Source organism: Poromitra crassiceps (genome assembly GCF_964638095.1).
Source record: "Poromitra crassiceps genome assembly, chromosome: 25".
NCBI classification, from domain to species: Eukaryota; Metazoa; Chordata; class Actinopteri; order Beryciformes; family Melamphaidae; genus Poromitra; species Poromitra crassiceps.
Window position 1 is genome coordinate 624,738 of NC_139649.1, and position 21,117 is coordinate 645,854.

General features: G+C 45.0%; 1 protein-coding gene across 1 annotated transcript in view; it reads right to left on the reverse strand.

Moving 5' to 3' along the window:
* Positions 1-21,117, reverse strand: part of nfasca (neurofascin homolog (chicken) a) — a gene marked incomplete at both ends in the record, with an annotated part of 70,427 nt that overhangs the window by 16,050 nt on the left and 33,260 nt on the right. The window contains 9 exons of the mRNA XM_083660648.1: positions 12,538-12,711; positions 13,672-13,794; positions 15,237-15,447; positions 16,326-16,441; positions 16,970-17,192; positions 18,474-18,544; positions 19,762-19,959; positions 20,456-20,557; positions 20,917-20,961. Of these exons, the coding sequence (XP_083516774.1) occupies positions 12,538-12,711; positions 13,672-13,794; positions 15,237-15,447; positions 16,326-16,441; positions 16,970-17,192; positions 18,474-18,544; positions 19,762-19,959; positions 20,456-20,557; positions 20,917-20,961 (1,263 nt within the window). The remainder of the gene's footprint in view (positions 1-12,537; positions 12,712-13,671; positions 13,795-15,236; positions 15,448-16,325; positions 16,442-16,969; positions 17,193-18,473; positions 18,545-19,761; positions 19,960-20,455; positions 20,558-20,916; positions 20,962-21,117) is intronic.

Genomic DNA, 21,117 nt, shown 5'->3' on the forward strand with positions numbered 1-21,117 from the left:
ATCCAGACAGTCATTAAGCATTAAAGCCATTGCCCAAGTGCATGAAAAATACATCCTTCCTTCTCTCCGTCCTCGATCAAAGATCAGAGACTTGCTGGATTGGTGGAGAGAGCAATACCAGATAACCTACAGTATCTGCCAGCCTGTCCAATCTCAGCCAACTCAGAGATTCCAGAGAAGGAGGGATGGTGCACGATCACGGATGTGTATTGTAAAAGCAGTCTTCCAAGAGTGTGCCTCTTCCAATCTAAAGTGAATGCAAGCAGCGATGTAAGCATGGACGGTCAATTAGAGGAAGCAAGCCCAACAGCCCCGATCACAAAGCTGCTTCAGCAGCAGCCATTCAAAGCCAGGCAGATGTAGGCGTATGCAAGGAAACCATGGTGATGGAAGTCAGTGGTGACGTGATCATGATAAACACAGTCATTTTGAAAACAGCAAGAAAAGAGACACTAACAGAGAGAGAGAGAGCGCCCCCGAGACACAGAGAGAGAGAGAGAGAGAGAGCACCAGAGACACAGAGAGAGAGAGAGAGCACCAGAGACAGAGAGAGAGAGAGAGAGAGCACCAGAGACAGAGAGAGAGAGAGAGAGAGAGCACCAGAGACAGAGAGAGAGAGAGCACCAGAGACACAGAGAGAGAGAGAGAGAGAGAGAGAGAGAGAGCACCAGAGACACAGAGAGAGAGAGAGAGAGAGAGAGCACCAGAGACAGAGAGAGAGAGAGAGAGAGAGAGAGAGAGCACCAGAGACAGAGAGAGAGAGAGAGAGAGAGAGAGCACCAGAGACAGAGAGAGAGAGAGCACCAGAGACACAGAGAGAGAGAGAGAGCACCAGAGACACAGAGAGAGAGAGAGAGAGAGAGAGCACCAGAGACACAGAGAGAGAGAGCACCAGAGACACAGAGAGAGAGAGAGAGAGAGAGAGAGCACCAGAGACAGAGAGAGAGAGAACAGCACATTGTAGCTTATTACAAAAAACAATCAAAGTGAGATGTCAAGCTTTAAATGCGAACATCACCTCCTCAAATGAAAGGGAGTGATGAAAACACACCAACGCACCCAAAGGAGCTGCTGTGACTCTAGTTGAAGGTTACCTCTGATCTCATACTGTGACTGAGGAGCACACTTCTTATTCAGAAACTTCAAAGAAGGTCCAGTCCTTTCTTTTTTCCCATGTCCTCATCTGTCCCTTTCTCTCTCTCTGTCTCTCTTTTTACTGGATGTTCTACCATAAGGTCATCCAAACAACAGATTATTTTTTCATTACTGGACCAACAACGTTCTGTACAGACTGGGCTATGGAAGGAGTGAAGAAAGCACTTTTCAGCAAAACCCTTGAGCAGGGACTTTTGGAGGAACACAAACCTGCCACCCAGGAGTAATTGAACTCGGTATGTAATAAAATAAGACATTAATTATTCAATGAGAAGGCCACTGCATAGTACTGTGCTTCTTCTGCAGCTAGTTAGATGCTTATCAGAATTCTCCTGCTCGCACAATCGAGTTTCATCCTGAGCTGCAGCGAAAACATAGTTTCGCTTTAAATTACATTTCTGTCCAACAGGGACTTCTGTGAATAGAGATGGATCGAGCGATATTCACAGACAGCTAAAGGTGTAATTTTGAAAGCGCTCTCGTAAATTGCCCAAAGTTTCTTTCAGCATCCAGTCAATTCTGTAACTCCCAGCCCTGAACACCTAAGGTTAGCCAAGGTTCCTCTCTGTAACTCCCATCCCTGAACACCTAAGGTTAACTCCCAGCCCTGAACACCTAAGTTAGCCCTGAACACCTAAGTTAGCCCTGAACACCTAAGTTAGCCCTGAACACCTTAGTTAGCCCTGAACACCTAAGTTAGCCCTGAACACCTTACTGTAGTTAGCCCTGAACACCTTACTGTAGTTAGCCCTGAACACCTGAGCTTAGCCAAGGTTCCTCTCTGTAACTCCCAGCCCTCAACACCTGAACACCTGAGCTTAGCCAACGTTCCTCTCTGAAAAACCGGGAGGCTGGCAGAAAATGATTAAACAAATGTGATCTTTGCCAAACGCCGGACTTTGTTATATCTTACTTACTTACTTAATCCTGTCCGTGCTCGATAGCACAAAGGTCTTTACCAACGAACGCCAATGCTGCCTGTCTGCTGCCCAATGCTGCACTTGGCACTTGGTTATATCTGCTAAACGTGAATGGATGACATCTCGCTTCTTTCTTAAAACTAGAACTGTCAAAGTCTCGAACTCCAGAGCTCGAGCCAACTCTGGAGAGACTATTAAAACATCTACTGTTGCAGCAGCATCATAAACGTAGGATCTGTTCTGCTCTCTGAACTCAACTGAACATCCCTCTGTGTGCTCTGACTCTCTCTGCACTCACTATCTTCCTGTAACTCACTCAATATATTGTTGTAACTCCTCTAACACTTGAGTTCAGTTCAAGTTTGAGGGTTTAATAATAGTGCAAACACAAGGTCGGATGGGTTTTGGTCTGGTTCTTACTGTCCAGTGTGAACTCTAGCACAAACTCGCTGCTGCCGGGCGGGAAGTTGTGATTCCAGCTGACGTTAGCGTAGTTACTGTTAGGCTCCACCGTCAGTCCCGAGATAATCCGCAGAGGGGCCACTACACAGGGGGTCAGGGGGGGAAGGGGTCAAAGGTCAAGGGGCAGAGAGGGCACGGTTACAACAACCACACACAGGGCTGAATCTAGACCTATTCATTTACACAGACAACACTAAGGGAGTTTCCTGCTAGAATGGTTAGGAATCAATTCCAATCTTAGTCCGCTAAGTTAATTTAATTATTTCATGGATTGAAAATTCACCCACAACAAAGTTTCAAGGAGGAGATTTTTCAATTCATGAAGCACTTAATTGAATTGCTTACCCCTGCAAATTGGGCCTAACCCTGCCAATATCACAAATCTCCACAATTGAGATAGGCTGCCTTCATTGGCTATCAGAGTGCTTTCATCACTGTGTCTAAAGGGCTTAAACATACTCAACACCAGAGTGCTTTCATCACTGTGTCTAAAGGGCTTAAACATACTCAACATCAGAGTGCTTTCATCACTGTGTCTAAAGGGCTTAAACATACTCAACATCAGAGTACTTTCATCACTGTGTCTAAAGGGCTTAAACATACTCAACATCAGAGTACTTTCATCACTGTGTCTAAAGGGCTTAAACATACTCAACACCAGAGTACTTTCATCACTGTGTCTAAAGGGCTTAAACATACTCAACATCAGAGTACTTTCATCACTGTGTCTAAAGGGCTTAAACATACTCAACACCAGAGTACTTTCATCACTGTGTCTAAAGGGCTTAAACATACTCAACATCAGAGTACTTTCATCACTGTGTCTAAAGGCTTAAACATACTCAACATCAGAGTACTTTCATCACTGTGTCTAAAGGGCTTAAACATACTCAACATCAGAGTACTTTCATCACTGTGTCTAAAGGGCTTAAACATACTCAACATCAGAGTACTTTCATCACTGTGTCTAAAGGCTTAAACATACTCAACATCAGAGTACTTTCATCACTGTGTCTAAAGGGCTTAAACATACTCAACATCAGAGTACTTTCATCACTGTGTCTAAAGGCTTAAACATACTCAACATCAGAGTACTTTCATCACTGTGTCTAAAGGGCTTAAACATACTCAACATCAGAGTACTTTCATCACTGTGTCTAAAGGGCTTAAACATACTCAACACCAGAGTACTTTCATCACTGTGTCTAAAGGGCTTAAACATACTCAACACCAGAGTACTTTCATCACTGTGTCTAAAGGGCTTAAACATACTCAACACCAGAGTACTTTCATCACTGTGTCTAAAGGCTTAAACATACTCAACATCAGAGTACTTTCATCACTGTGTCTAAAGGGCTTAAACATACTCAACACCAGAGTACTTTCATCACTGTGTCTAAAGGGCTTAAACATACTCAAAACCAGAGTACTTTGATCACTGTGTATAACGGGCTTAAACATACTCAACATCAGAGTACTTTCATCACTGTGTCTAAAGGGCTTAAACATACTCAACACCAGAGTACTTTCATCACTGTGTCTAAAGGGCTTAAACATACTCAACATCAGAGTACTTTCATCACTGTGTCTAAAGGGCTTAAACATACTCAACACCAGAGTACTTTCATCACTGTGTCTAAAGGGCTTAAACATACTCAACATCAGAGTACTTTCCTCACTGTGTCTAAAGGGCTTAAATATACTCAACATCAGAGTGTTTTCATCACTGTGTCTAAAGGGCTTAAACATACTCAACACCAGAGTACTTTCATCACTGTGTCTAAAGGGCTTAAACCTACTCAACACCAGAGTACTTTCATCACTGTGTCTAAAGGTGCTTGTATCACTGTGTCTAAAGGGGTTAAACTGTGTCTAAAGGGCTTAAACATACTCAACATCAGAGTGCTTTCTTCACTGTGTCTAAAGGGGTTAAACTGTGTCTAAAGGGCTTAAACATACTCAACACCAGCTTCTTTCAAAAAGGTTGGATTCTCACTTCCTGACCAGGAGGATCGAGTTGCCGGCTGCATCCCAATACTCTGAGATAATTCCCTACTATCCGTACAGCAGGTAGAGGTACAGCATATTGGAATGCAGCCCCTAATTTATTTTCCCGTTTCGTCAGGTGGGAGAAAGCAATCATCTTTTGACATCAAAAGACATCAATTATTTATCAATTAAAAAGTATTATTATAAAAAAATCAAATACTATTAATTCGTGCCATTTACGGTCAACCAAAACATACTGGAAAGACAGTGAATAAAAAACAAACAAACAATGGGACAACAGCAAGTACCCAACACATTCTGATCAGTACGCTTTGTGGGGAGGAGCAACACGGGCGGTTTGGTGGTCGTGGCTGCCTCAGTTGTAGTAGTTGTAGGAGTAGTAGAAGTAGTAGTAGTCGGCGTGGTTGTAGTAGTGGTGGAGGTGCTAATGCTTGTAGGGGCGATGGTAGTAGGAGGAGGAGGAGTGAGAGGAGGAGGGGTAGGAGCGGAGGTTGGCACGGGGGCGTCCGTGAGCTGGACTACTATACAGGGGAGGAGGTGGGAGAGAGCAGAGGGTTAAACACAACAGCAAAGCAAACAGGTACACAGACACTGATACTGAGTTGAAAGTAGGGCTGTGCGATTTTGCCTAAAACTAAAATTGACGATTTTTTCTCTCAAAACTCGATTTTCGATTTCGATTTCGATTTATTATACTATTATACTTCTCTAAACATTTGTTGCCCTGCAGAGCTCTTTTCCCCCCTTTTTTCCATAATTGACAATTTACGCTTTTACTCTGAAGGTAGAACAACTCAACTTCCTGTTTTAGCTTGCCGCTGCTATGCTTAACTTCCTGGCTGTTGCTTGCTAACTTGACACTGGTGGATTTGCGTGTTCCTCCGTGAGATAATTATATTAGTGTCTAATGGCTCAATCCCACCACACTTAACAGCCCTGCACAGCTCGTCCCCACTCGGCTCCACTCGTCTCTACTCGATGGATGTTTTGCTTCGACCGGCGCTCGATCGGCCCCCACCCACCCCCGCCCACAGCTGGTCGTCTAAAAATAGCGACCGCATATCTGTCCTTCGGCTATAACATAACGTTACAATTAAATCCATCCACAGAACTTTTAAACTGTTTATGAAATACTGGTGCCTCTAAATGACCTACAGTGTACATGGGCAAATGTGACAATCGGCCAAGAGAATGATATCACAGGCATGCTGCGCTGTGCGGGGACGGGAGAGGCGCAACAGAGTGAAGCCTCTACCCCGCAGCCTCTCACCAGGCAAGACCGGGGCTTCCAAACACCCGCTGCGGCCTAGCGGAGCGCTGCAGCCTCCACTCAGCTACAGAGCTCCCTGAGCGAGCAGCGGACTTTTTTCTCAGACAATTGAACACCCGCCACGATTTTATTTCACCGGAGGTGAAGGCAGCGACACAAAATACTGATGGAAATATACATAACAGAAGATAAGGTAAGACCACTAAACTGGTATGCAGCCGCCAGCATTGCATTGACAGTCAGTAGACAGAGTAAACACGATTCTCTCTGACCAATCAGTAGCCATCAGAGTTTTACGTCACCATTTGGGACCTACTCGCCAGCCCGAAGTACCCCGACGAGGCAGGGACCAAAAGTAGCACGACTCGGCCACAAAACAAACCGAGCTGGGCCGGTTTTTGATGGTGGGATGAGACCAAAAGTCGAGTCGAGCGGAGCGGGACCGCGCTACTAGCTGCTGTGGAATTGGGCCATAAGCGACCACCCGTGCTCGGAGTTATATCTGTACTAGAATAACACAAAGTCACAACAGGAATGCGTGGAACTGCGATAGCAGTTAGGGGGAAATTCAGACACACAGGGACAGGTGAGTCAGCTGAGGCAGCCATGAATACAGCCAATCTATCAGTACTCGGTGGCCTCACGTGTTGTTTTGTTATTATGTGAACTGGCAACGTTTCATCGTCCGGTGATAATGTCTGTGTTCGTGTGCGCGCGTGAGTTTGTTGTGGCAATCGTTATCTTGTAGGCTACAGCCTGCAGTGCAACAAGCTGCTTTTTGGTCGGAGGTGTTGAAATAAGTCCATTGTGCTGCTGTTTTTAGTAGCCAGTATCACAGCCTCTAGAGAGACTTTACACAAGTAGCAGCATGCGTACATGAGAGAGAGCCGCCCCGCGTAATGTACTTACCCTAGTTAAAGTGAAAATTAAATTTAAATTAAAAAAAAAAAAAAAAAAAAAAAAACGATTTTACGATTTTCATTTTTTTAACATCGTCCTAACTAATTAATTCGATTACGATTCAAAATCGATTAATCGCACAGCCCTAGTTGAAAGGACTTTAGGATTATCCACAGCGAAAGATAAGTCAACAAATGATGATATGATTCATTTGAATAAGGTGACTGTTATTCCAACTGATGCTTGTGGGTTTCTGTAACACTTCAGTGTGCATATAATGGAGTAGACTGAGGTGTCAGTGCCACCAAGAGGCCAAATGCTGGTATTACCTCAGCCAGAGAGGATATGGATGTACACTGTCCACTTGAGGAGGTATTTTACAAGAATGTGAAATCCTTATCTTGCTTACAGCAAGTCTTTCTTTAGACTTGCTATATATGTTGTCACTCTACAGTATGTTACTTCAATTAAAGTCCCCATGAAACAAACTCCCACTACTTTTACTTCCTGGTAAACAGAGTATCTTTAATGGTGACCTCATGCTGCACCAGTAGGCGTGCATAAAGAGTGAATTCCAACCAATAAAAAACCCTCACAGGTTTCTGAACAATCCAGCCCCTCCCATCAAATAGAACATGTCCCCCCTACCTTACACTCCATTGGTTTAGACTTTTGGAAGAGTGCTCACTGCATTACAGTATGTCCCACCCAACATCCTGTTTCAACAGGAAATACATCCAATCAGGGAAGTAAAGATGTCGTTTCATGGGGTCTTTTAAGGTAGCACGTCTCCCCCTGGTGGCCAGAGCACAACATGTTCCGCTGCCTTCCATTTGAAGTGATTTTTCAGTTCAACCCAGCTTTACCTTGAGGGTGATGGAGGCCATCTCCAGTGAAGGGGTCCCATTACTGAGGGCCTACAGTTTACATACAGCACCTCTCCCCCACTCCACCCTGCATACACACACACACAGTCCCAACCCCCAGCCAGCATGCTTCTATCACCAGGCTGGATGCCAAGCATGCTCTCAAACCAACCCAGAAAGCCCACCCAGCGTGAAGTTAGTGGAGGAGAAGGAGGCTTGAACATTATCAGCATGTTCAAGAAGCTCCACAGCCGGTTCAGATCAATCACAGCGTCAGCCAGCAGCTACAGGACACCAGTCAAAAGACTATTAGCATTGTCCCACAGACATCCTGCCTTACCTGTTTTCCCCCGTCTCTCTTTTGACCCAGTGACCTGACTAACAGAAGCGATGAATGAATGAAAGCCAGCGTGACTTAAAAAGCAGCAGCGCCAGACAGAGATGATGTGAGTGAGTGAGTGAGCGAGTGAGCGAGCGAGCAAGCCGGGCAGCAAAAGAGGTCTGAAGCAACTGATGATCAAGACTGTATTTTTGTCCAAGCAAACTCATTTTGGTCGTACGGTCGATCAACCCGGAAACACGTACGACCGCTCCCATCCCATCATGACGCTGCATTCAATGGCGATGAGAGAACAGCGGACCGGCCGTTGCACAAGACTAACTTGTGGCTCGTGGGAGGCGGGAAGAGGAAGTGATGTCGTGGGGGGTTGCATCGTGAAGGTGCGCCATCAGGGATTGGTGCAGGAATCGGGAGGTTGAAAGTCAACAGAGACAGTGAATACACAGTGGAAATGAGATTCTAGTATAGATATAGAGAGTAGTGATATCACAGGGTTTGCATGGGTGAATATGTTTCGTGTTAACCATGTGATATATGACGTATGTGTATTTGATGTTGAAATGCGTCTAAGTCAAATATTCCAGGGCGTTGTTGGAGGAGGGGGCGGGGCTTTTCAATCCCTGAAAGCACACAGTGACAGACAAGTAACAGCATCACACATAGAGAGAGGATGGAGAAGAAAGCAGCGTAGGCTGCAGTTCAGTCTAGTAGCACAGAGAATCAGATCTGCTTCACAATTTGAGCCTATGTCAAGTATGGCATGCTGCCTTCTGATTTCATCCGGTCAATTATGAATGTTACCTATTAGAGAATTGAATACTCAAACTGAAAAAGTGATCAGCATCCAACATCAGGATCAGGTAATCAATCGCGTGGGACTAAATTGTTTAACATTTTAAATTCCTTTTTTTCTCAAAGGCTAATAAAGGTGTGCGATGAAGCATTTTTTAAACACTAATGTCGCTAAATGAATGCTAACACCTTTAATGATAAATCCCATTTCACTTTACATTACAAGACAACATGAGGCAATTAAGATTTGTTGAATATCAGCGTGACTGTACTGTACCATTATGAGCTGCAGGGGGTGGTAGAGCTACATTTGGTTGGAAATACAAGAATGAAATGAAGCTGGACTGCACTGTTGGTCAAGTGTTTAGAGGGACATACAGTAGATAGAGACAGACATGGAGGAGTCGGTGGGGACGGGGGAATAGATGGAAAGACAGAAAATAAGACAAGCAGATGGACAAACAGGCAGACAAGCTGTGCGTCTCATTCCCCATTACCTAGGATTGTGGCGTCAGTATAGTCTTCTGCCAACAAAAAGAGGGGAGAAGAAGAAGAAAGGGGACACGCGTAAGAGAGAGAAGGGAAACCCAGAATGACAGAGGCTGGGAGAGAGAGAGAGAGAGAGAGAGAGAGAGAGAGAGAGAGAGAGAGAGAGAGAGAGAGAGAGAGTCAACAGACAAGACACTCAGCAAGGTCAAGCGAGGCAGAGCAAGAGACAGAGAGAGAGACAGACAGACAGACAGACAGACAGACAGACAGACAGACACACAGATAACAGGGAGAAAGAACACTGGCTGATTCTGATCTAATATCTGTGTGTGTGTGTGTGTGTGTGTGTGTGTGTGTGTGTGTGTGTGTGTGTGCGCGTGTGCGTGTGTGTGATAATGTCATCCATCAGAAAAAAACATTACTCTCTCCATCTGACACCCTGACAAGGAGGCCTGTGTACCAAACGGCTAGAGGCTCTCTCACAGGCTCTAGTGGTACTGTAAGGCCCTGGATTAACAAAGCCAGCACTGATCTGGGTTCAGCGGTTGGATCCCGGTGGTCCGTCTCCCTCGTTCTGATTCAAAGTGCAACACTGCTCTGGGATCAGCCCTGCTGCTGTTTGTGAATGCAGGTTTTGTGTTTTGTTGCACAGAAAAGGCTGGAAATGGCATAAGGACATAATAGTGAAAGACACAATGCACTGGAGCGGAGTGGGACGCTTGCCTCTTCACTTGGCATACTTGTTGGGAAAGCTCAATCCTAGACTCAGTGTGTCAGTACCTGGATCAACAGTCCACCTGTGTGATGTGTGTGCTTTTATATCTCAAAACTGTATGTAAATGCAAAGTTTGTTCTGATCCACAACCCTGTGAAGTACTTTAAAGAAAGAAAACATCCCAAAATAGGCTTTCCATGTTTCCATGTATTGATGTAAGCATGATCTGTATGGATAGCACTTTTGCCAAACACTCTTGTGGATATAAATCAATATAAATATAATCTGATAGCCAACAGTTCCTCAGGCTTGGAAAGTCTAGCAGAACAAAATGAACACCAAAGAAGAAGAGTGCAGACACGCCCATCATGTGTTCTTAACTGGTATGAACACCAGAGAAGAAGAACACATACAAGCACATCATGACTGTGTTCTTAACTGGTATGAACACCAAAGAAGAAGAACACAGCCAAGACCATCATGTGTTCTTAACTGGTATGAACACCAGAGAAGAAGAGTGCAGACACACCCCTCATGCTTGGCTTAAGTTGCAGGGACTGATTTGACTGATCTGATGACAGGTTAGCAACACTCTATTGGATTAGCTACTTGAGAGTCCATCATGTGACATCTGCTTCCAAGCCCTGCTTCACCTGTAGTTGTGTGAACCTACATGGACCAAACAAAGTCCACTTTTCAACCATTGTTCAGACCAAAGAAAACCAGCTGCAGGTATTAGGGGTTATAAGGGTATAAGGGAAGTTCTCAGGGGAAACGGTGAAAAGGCCTTCAAGCATGTTTGTTAGTAAAAGAGTGACAGCAGTGCACACTTACCTCATCCACAACAGATGATCACCAGTAGATCACTACTGGCAGCTAGGTATTTGCTTAGACTTATATTGATCACCAGTAGATCACTACTGGCAGCTTACGGCCGGGACACACATCTTGCGTGTACCTACCTAGTGCGTGTGCGTGGCGTGGGGGCTGCGGCTGGCACGCCCGCGGCATCCACACAGGCAGCGTGGCTGTATTAAATTTGCTATAAACAATACAATGATGATTTTAACTGAAGATCGCTTGGGCTCACTTCGTAATCGAGGCAGTATTGATTTGTGTGTGTGTGTGTGTGTGTCTGTGTGTGTGTGGTGGGGAGGGGAGGAACGAAGCCACGTTGTAGCCTATGTGGTTTTCAGAGGGCAGGAGAACTGCAGCTGTGAGCTAATCCTCCCGTCTCAAATCAAAACGAGCCTTGATTGGCTGTGGCTGCCCCTGTAAAATATAATTTGAATGTCTATTTGTGTCTATTTGTGTAGAGACACGCTAGAGACACGCGCGCGGTAAGCAGAAAAAATAGGCGTCGCTTCTATTCTCTAGATGACGCGCGTCTCACGCCTCGCAAGACACGCGCCTGAGACGCGCGTCTGATGCCGGTGGTGTGGCTGCTGTAACCTGTTAACATGGGCGCCGAAATGAAAATCAACAGGTAACGCCACGCAGACGCCACGCAGACGCACAGCAGACGCAAGATGTGTGTCCCGGCCATTAGACTCATATTGATCACCAGTAGATCACTACTGCCAGCTAGGTATTCGCTTAGACTTATATTGATCACCAGTAGATCACTACTGGCAGCTAGGTATTCGCTTAGACTTATATTGATCACCAGTAGATCACTACTGGCAGCTAGGTATTCGCTTAGACTCATATTGAGCTGATTTTGGTATTTTATTAAAAATGTGATCTGGTCCCGTCAGTGTCCTCCACCTTTACGATGCAGGCTGATTGATTGGTTTGTGGTAGAATTGACTGAACCGGTTGTCTATGAGAAGCATTCACCTTAACCTGAATTGATTCTAAAAAATAAAACATTTTGATTGGATTCCACATAGATATGCACTAAAATATATTAGCATTATTATAATTACTTAATTAATTAACACATGTCTACTCTTATCATGATGGCCCCCCTGCAGATGCAGACATAAATACAGTACAGTGCTTTTCAAAATGTGCACGTTCACTGGACAAAATAAGAAAACTACTTCAACTGAGGTTCTGTGAAACCTGCCAGACCTGCCAGAAGAGTCACTCTACTTACAGGCTTGGATGAAGCGTAATTTTATCGACCTGTCATATCGGCAGACATGTTTGTTACGGGCTAATGGCGATATTTCATCTTATCATCTTAAAATATCAGCAGATATCGATGAGGCGCTAATATCATCTTGCATCCCTAGTTTCAAGGAAAGAACAATACCGCCCCCGTCTGGCAGAGTCAGGTTACATCTAAATGCCATTTCAGAGGCTTTTTTCCCAATCAAAATCAGGGGGTACAGTAAACACTGAATATTTGAGTCTTTTTTTTATATGGTAAACATTTAAAAATGGCGAGCATGAGCACATCATATTGGCAATCCTAAAAGATCAATATCTGTACAGGTCTTCAAACACCTACTTTAGTTAAAGCCGACTGCTTATTATAGCGCTATGCCGCATGAAACATCTCAAATAAATAAATAAATAAATAAATAAAACAACTTGAATGAGATCCCAGAGAAATGACCGCTTTTAGTTAGAGAACAGTAGTGTGTGTGTGTGTGTGTTGAAATACTCACCCTCATTGGCAAAGTGTGGGGACTCCTCAGCGTAGACCTCCCCTGCACCCACCTGAGTGAGGGCTGCCAGGAAGAACTTGTAGCGGGTCGATCGCTCCGGCAGGCGAAGGGTGTATTCTGTCACGTTAGGAAGGAACGTTTCCAACTGGGGACGACCCACCCTGGAGCTGTTGACTGCACACACACACACACACACACGCACACACACACGCGCACGCACGCACACACGCGCACGCACACACACACACACACACACACACACACACACACACACACACACACACACACACACACACACACACACACACACACACATGGTATGAAGAAGGAGGTTTGGGCTTTCGTCATGAATATTCATGATTTCAGTCACGTGACGTTTTTTGTGTGTGGCAGCCATCTTGAGGACTGAACACAGTACACAACTTTTGAGTACCTGTTGTACGTCTATGGAAGGACTGTTCAAACTACTCTTTCATACATTGTACTACAAACTCCATTCAAACTTTAAACGGGTCACCACTCTTTGTACCTTTATTCATCTTATTCCGATACCTTTTGTGCTTTGTGAGAAATCACAGTTTAAGTTTTGTATTTTTTTTTCCAACCTTTATATTGGGATGCTATGGAGCCAGACTTGAGTGCGTGATGTCACAATTCACTCTACAACACTACCGTACATACTGTACATACATTATACATCAAACCCTTCAACCTCTGCTCTCACTCACAATGTGAAAATAGAAGCGATGTGATGTCTAGTTTTTGAGATACTGTACTAACATTTTGTTTGACACATGTTTGATCCTACTCAATTTCAAATTGTGCAGCATTAAATTGGTCCTTAACCCATTGATACCTGATGCAGCATTTGTGTGTGTATCCCTTTAAGACCGTGAACCGCGTTAACGCGGTTCGCGGTCTTAAAGGGATACGCACACAAATAAGGGATATACACGCAAATGCTGCATCAGGTATCAATGGGTTAAGATGGCACTGTAACAGTTGTGTGACGTCAACAGAAATCTATGAATAGTCAAAAGAACAGGAGAACGTTGGTTCCTGTGGATGATCTGAGTGCATCTGCACGAGTGTGTGCGCGCTCTCAGAGGGTGACGACCAATCAGAGCAGCTTACCCGTTTGGTACTTGAGTTGGTATCCAATCAGAATGCCGTTGGGCTCCAGAGGTTTGTCCCATTGTAGGTGGAGGGTGTCCGAACTCCTCCGATTAATCCTAAAGAACCTGGGAGCATCCGGCACTACACACACACACACACACACACACACACACACACACACACACACACACACACACACACACACACACACACACACACACACACACACACACACAAATAAATGCCACAGGTTCAAAATAAATGAAAACAAACCTAAACTTATGCATTTGGGATTTTGTGTTGCTTTTTTCCCGTTGTACCGAACTCGTACCGAACCGTGACCCCGAAACCGAGGTACGTAACGAACTGTGACTTCTGTGACTTCTGTGACACCCCTATGAAGCATGTTGAATAAAGACTGGTATGTATTCTCTCTGTTTTAGCTGAAGCACGTTGAATAAAGACTGGTATGTATTCTCTCTGTTTTAGCTGAAGCACGTTGAATAAAGACTGGTATGTATTCTCTCTGTTTTAGCTGAAGCACGTTGAATAAAGACTGGTATGTATTCTCTCTGTTTTAGCTGAAGCACGTTGAATAAAGACTGGTATGTATTCTCTCTGTTTTAGCTGAAGCACGTTGAATAAAGACTGGTATGTATTCTCTCTGTTTTAGCTGAAGCACGTTGAATAAAGACTGGTATGTATTCTTTCTGTTTTAGCTGAAGCATGTTGAATAAAGACTGGTATGTATTCTCTCTGTTTTAGCTGAAGCACGTTGAATAGAGACTGGTATGTATTCTCTCTGTTTTAGCTGAAGCATGTTGAATAGAGACTGGTATGTATTCTCTCTGTTTTAGCTGAAGCACATTGAATAAAGACTGGTATGTATTCTCTCTGTTTTAGCTGAAGCACATTGAATAAAGACTGGTATGTATTCTCTCTGTTTTAGCTGAAGCATGTTGAATAAAGACTGGTATGTATTCTCTCTGTTTTAGCTGAAGCATGTTGAATAAAGACTGGTATGTATTCTCTCTGTTTTAGCTGAAGCACGTTGAATAAAGACTGGTATGTATTCTCTCTGTTTTAGCTGAAGCACATTGAATAAAGACTGGTATGTATTCTCTCTGTTTTAGCTGAAGCACATTGAATAAAGACTGGTATGTATTCTCTCTGTTTTAGCTGAAGCACATTGAATAAAGACTGGTATGTATTCTCTCTGTTTTAGCTGAAGCACATTGAATAAAGACTGGTATGTATTCTCTCTGTTTTAGCTGAAGCACGTTGAATAAAGACTGGTATGTATTCTCTCTGTTTTAGCTGAAGCATGTTGAATAAAGACTGGTATGTATTCTCTCTGTTTTAGCTGAAGCATGTTGAATAAAGACTGGTATGTATTCTTTCTGTTTTAGCTGAAGCATGTTGAATAAAGACTGGTATGTATTCTTTCTGTTTTAGCTGAAGCATGTTGAATAAAGACTGGTATGTATTCTTTCTGTTTTAGCTGAAGCACGTTGAGTAAAGTCAGATCTGCCTGGTGGAACCCTCATGTGAACGTGTCCTGGTGGTGTCATGGCTGTGCTCACCTCCCTCCTTGGTGGTGACGTTCACGCTGTTGCTGGGTGGACTCTCGTAGTGGTTGTTGGCGACGACCATGAACATCTTGTAGGTGGAGTAGGGCAGCAGGTCGGCCACGATGCCTGACGGCTCGGCCGCCGTGTTGTAGAAGCCCTTGGTCTTCTTCTCCTTGCTGACCTCCACGCCCCGAGCCAGACTGCTCTCACGCCAGTAGTAAAGCTGGCGGGAGGAGAGGAGAGCAAACAGGAAACAGAATAAGAAGGTATCAAAAGAAAAGACATAAACATGACCACATTTATTTTTCACAATGTTGTCACAATATAGAGAGCCGCAGGGATGACGTATTTTTGTAGTCGGAACGCGGAAGTCCTGGACTTCCTGGTTCTTCACTGTTTTCGCCTATGGGATTTTTTTATGGGTTGTTGGCGCGATGCTTCAAATAAGGTCTCTGGGCAACGCAAGCTTAATCAAACGCGAACCAGTGTTCAGCGGGATAATCTTCACACATGATGACCACTTTCATGAGTTTTGAAGCGTAAATGGGAGCCCTAGAAGTAAAAAGCTCGTGCTAAGCTAATCCAGAACTACACACAGTGTCGCATAGGCTTCCCCGTCACGTCACCACTCAACCTGGAGTGTTGTTGATGTGTGCGCTGCTGTGCACTGATTACCCCGGGCTGAACGGGCTGAACCAGGTGAGGGAAAGAGAATTTCCGTTCGTCCTTTGAAGTGATGAAGTTATTGACGTATAATATCCCCGTTGACTCAACAGTGTAGTCTCATTTAGCCGTTTGCTAGCTAGCCGCCCTTTTAACGGCACGAAAAAGCTTAAAAACTCATAAAAGTGGTCCTCATGTGTGAAGATTATCCTGCTGAACACTGGTTCGCATTTGAATAAGCTTGCGTTAACCACAGACCTTATTTGAAGCATCGCGCCAAAAACCCATTCAAAAATCCCATAGGCGAAAACAGTGAAGAACCCGGGAGTGTTAGCATCCATGTTTTCCTGACTCTCTATGAAGCCTTGTGTGCGTGCGCGTGCATGTGTGCGTGCGTGTGTGTGTGTGTCTGTGTGTGTGTCTGTGTGTGTGTCTCACCCTGTACTCCTTGAACTCTCCGTGGATTGTGCTGTGGTCCACAGGCTTCCAGTGGATGTGGATCCTGGTGCTGTTGACCTTTGACACGCGCAGGTCAGCAGGAGGGTGGGTGGGCTCTGGACACACAGGAGACAGGAGTGTGAGTGTGTGTTACTGGGCTTTCACACAGGTAAGATTTCGCACTGGGCGGCGCAAATGAGGCGAGAGATGAGAAATTTAGCGGCACGTATTTTCGCGATTTTCACCTCATCGCCCGAAAATTTTCAACTCGAGCGAATAATTTGCACAAGCGTTCCTTTCGCCTTGGTGTGAATGTTAAAAGGGGGGGGGGGGGGATCCACCTTTGGATACTCTCTTACTCTGTTATATATCATCAATCTGTGAGGTTCAATGCATTCCAGTTCAAGTTCAAGTTTAAGTTCTTAAGTTCTGGCACTCCTCAACATCAAGACTAAATTTCCGATAACCCTAAACACTTCCTGCATGGATGTGAATTCAAGTTCACATACTGTACATTGGTTGGCCGATATTGATGTTGTACATTATTCGGTATCAGTTGAACCCTAGTGTGTGTGTGTGTGTGTGTGTGTGTGTGTGTGTGTGTGTGTGTGTGTGTGTGTGTGTGTGTGTGTGTGTGTCCTTACGGTCCTCTCCAGAATAGCCGACGACCACATTGGACTCGGGTCCTGGTCCGAGGTCGTTCTTGGCCTGGATCCTGAGCTCATAAGGCACGTAGGTTTCTGTGTCGTGGACGACGTGTTTGGAGCGCAGCGTGGTCACGTTACTCCACTCCTCTCCCGAGTCCTTCCTCCTCCACCACACGTTGTAGACCAGGTGTGGGCCGTTCCTCTCCATCTCAAGCAGAGGCTGCAAAGCAATGACATCATAATTCACAGCTGTTCTCATATCATGTCTCTACACACACACACTACATACACACACACACACACACACACACACACACTACATACTGATACAAGTACATCATGTCTCTACACACACACACACACACACACACACACTACATACTGATACAAGTACATCATGTCTCTACACACACACACACACACACACACACACACACACACACACACACACACACACACACACACACACACACACTACATACTGATACAAGTACATCATGTCTCTACACACACACACACACACACACACACACACACACACTACATACTGATACAAGTACATCATGTCTCTACACACACACACACACACACACACACACACACACACACACACACACACACACACACTACATACTGATACAAGTACATCATGTCTCTACACACACACACACACACACACACACACTACATACTGATACAAGTACATCATGTCTCTACACACACACACACACACACACACACACACACACACACACACACACACACACACACTACATACTGATACAAGTACATCATGTCTCTACACACACACACACACACACACACACACACACACACACACACACACACACACACACTACATACTGATACAAGTACATCATGTCTCTACACACACACACACACACACACACACACACACACACACACACACACACACACACACACACACACACACACACACACACACACACACAACATACTGATACAAGTACATCATGAAGTGTCTATGTTATTTTTTTATGCTACACCTGAACAAGCTGAACAATAAAAAGTCACAGTAATAAAATGATATGTTGAAAAATTGCAAAAAATATAGTTTAAAAAAATGCAGCCAATAATGAGTGCAGGTGAGTTACAGTAAAATAAACAAAGAACAAAGACCTTATATACTGTAGCTGTCTCAAGCAAAACAAACAACGTAGTGGAAATAGTAGATGAACACTAGGATCCATAAAATGACGAAAGTAATTTAGAAAAAGCCTAAATTCAGCAAATGAAAGGTATAGTAGTAGTTTATTTGACACAATGTAAAATCCACATAAAAAAGCTTCAAATGAAGACCGTTTACATACATTAACACATGCCGAGGATTAAGTACACAATAAAGCCAAAGGCTTATTTCCATTGTGATCCTCTTGGGGTGCGGGGTGAGATGAGTGCAGTAGTTAAGGCCTGGTAGAATGTTTCATTTCTCCATGTCTTACCTCCCAGGTGATCTTACCTCCCAGGTGATCTCCATATTGTCCTTCTTGGTGCCCCAACCTCGAAGAGCGGTGGGAATGACATCTGGAGCTGAGATACACACACAACATAAATTCACTCAGATCCACACTGATAACCACCGCTCCAACAAAACACAAGTCAAGTTACAATTTAGTCCCACAAAGACGAGGCCAGTCAACACCTAGTATGGCTGGACTGTGTGATGCGTTTAGGCTATAACACTAAGGCCCTGTGTCCACCAAACACCTGTAACTAAAGTGCTGCTGCTGTTCTGGCATTAAAAGTAGCGCTTTCAGCTGTGAGCGATGAACCTGATATCGAGTTGAAACAATTTCAACTTAATGTACGTATCACAATATGTAATGATTTTGAATAATGTCCTACACAGGATTGACGACAGCAGAGTGTTCTGTATTATTCTGTATAACAGCAGAGGAGTGCAGCTAGCCGTAGCCTACTGTACTCTGTCCTGGCTGTAAAACAGTGGATAAATACTGTAGTTCTGAGCGTCACACAACTGTCTCGGTCGTATTGGTTAGGTGCCATGTTTGTCATATGTTTGAGCAGATGATTGGCTGAGGCCTGACTTGAGGGCAGGCTGACCTAGCGCTCAGGGGTCATTTCCAGCAGGAAGCAGGAAGTGAGAGAGGAGTGGGGCGTTTGAGAGCAGAACGCCACGTGGACACCGACCTAACCTGGACCCCAAACCGAAGATAATGGTCTAACTAATGAACTATTGACGGTGTAACCGTGGAGCGAACCCCATAGATGTTCTTTAGTGTATGGGATGTGTGTTAGTCGTCTGTCTCTCTCGGCAGCGCCCTCTAGTGTTGTGGATCATAGACCAACAGCAGAGAGGAAGGCTTTTCTACTCACGCTGGCCCAGTGGATCAGCCAACGCCCTCTCTGCTAAGTCATGGCTATGTACATGTATGTATGCTCTGCTAAGTCATGGCTATGTACATGTATGTATGCTCTGCTAAGTCATGGTTTAATTGTCGGGCTAACCGGCTGGTGGTGTTCGAGACCTAGACAACAATGCAGAGTTTAATCATAATAAGCTGTCTAACTGTCCAGCAGTCATGACACGACCCCCTGCAAAATGACACAGAATTTGATCCATCTGGTCCGATAACATTTGGAAAGTCTAAAAGTGCTGCACCATTGAATTATTTTACTCCCATTCCAGCTAGCAGAGGGCTAACCAGAAGCCTCTGGTGCGCATGCTCCAGGCCACAGAACCCAGATTGAAAGCTTGGGTGAAAATGTGGTCAGGTGCTCCTCACCGGCTCCACTGGTCCGGTATCGTGGCGAGGGGCCGCTGGGCGTGCTGCGGCCCACAGCGTTGATGGCGATGACCCTGAACTGGTAGTTGACGTAGGGGACGAGCTGCAGGATGACAGAGTTCAGGCTCCCAGGGTAACTCTCCAGGTCCTGCCACAGCCCCAACTGCCAGCGGTCCTCCTCAAACTGCACCAGGAACTCTGCAGGGGACACACCCAACTGCTGTGAGCAAGGACCGTGTGTGTGTGTGTGTGTGTGTGTGTGTGTGTGTGTGTGTGTGTACTGTTGACCAAACTGCAGTTCCTGGCCACAGAGCTGGCTGGCTGGCTGCAAAATTGAGTCAATCCCCATTCATCACCATGTTAAAATGCCCGACTTTACGGCAGAAATAAACATGTTTACAGCCCAGTACAAAAAACAAAGAAAGGTTTTGGTCTCTATAGATAAAACCACTTGTGATCAAAAGATGGAGATGCTGACCTGTGACAGGGCTGTTGTGGGACTGACCTGTGACAGGGCTGTTGTGGTACTGACCTGTGACAGGGCTGTTGTGGTACTGACCTGTGACAGGGCTGTTGTGGTACTGACCTGTGACAGGGCTGTTGTGGTACTGACCTGTGACAGGGCTGTTGTGGGACTGACCTGTGACAGGGCTGTTGTGGGACTGACCTGTGACAGGGCTGTTGTGGGACTGACCTGTGACAGGGCTGTTGTGGTCATTTCCAGGGATCCATGTGAGGCGAACGCTGCGGACTGCTGGGTCTGACAGGTCCAGATCCATGGGAGCATCCGGACGGTCTGGAGAGAGAGAGAACAACCTGGACTTAGAGATGGTCCACACATGCACACACACATGCACGCACGCACGCACACACGCACGCATACACGCACGCACGCACGCACACACGCGCACACACACACACACACACACACACACACACAAACACACACACACACACACACACGCACGCACGCACTACACAATTAACCGATTTCAATGTTAACAGCATTTTAATGAAAGCATTATAATGAAACAGAGGCACGAGTCAAAACACAGAAAGAGAGAAAATTAGAGAATGAGAGAAAGAAAGAAAGAAAGAAAGAAAGAAAGAAAGAAAGAAAGAAAGAGGGATTTCACCCGACCACCCGTGTGTTACCTGCAGGCAAGGCACTAGAGACTGAGGGGTTGAGGGAGGCTTCCTCTGTGAGGCGGGGTCACGGACAAGGAAGTGGGTATAAAGGTTAAAGTTCACAGGTTAGTCTAGCACCCAATCATCATTAAGGGAAGCAACACACATGATTTAGTGGGCGGTACATAGCTTGACTACAGCACTTACAGTACTACACAGCACTACAGT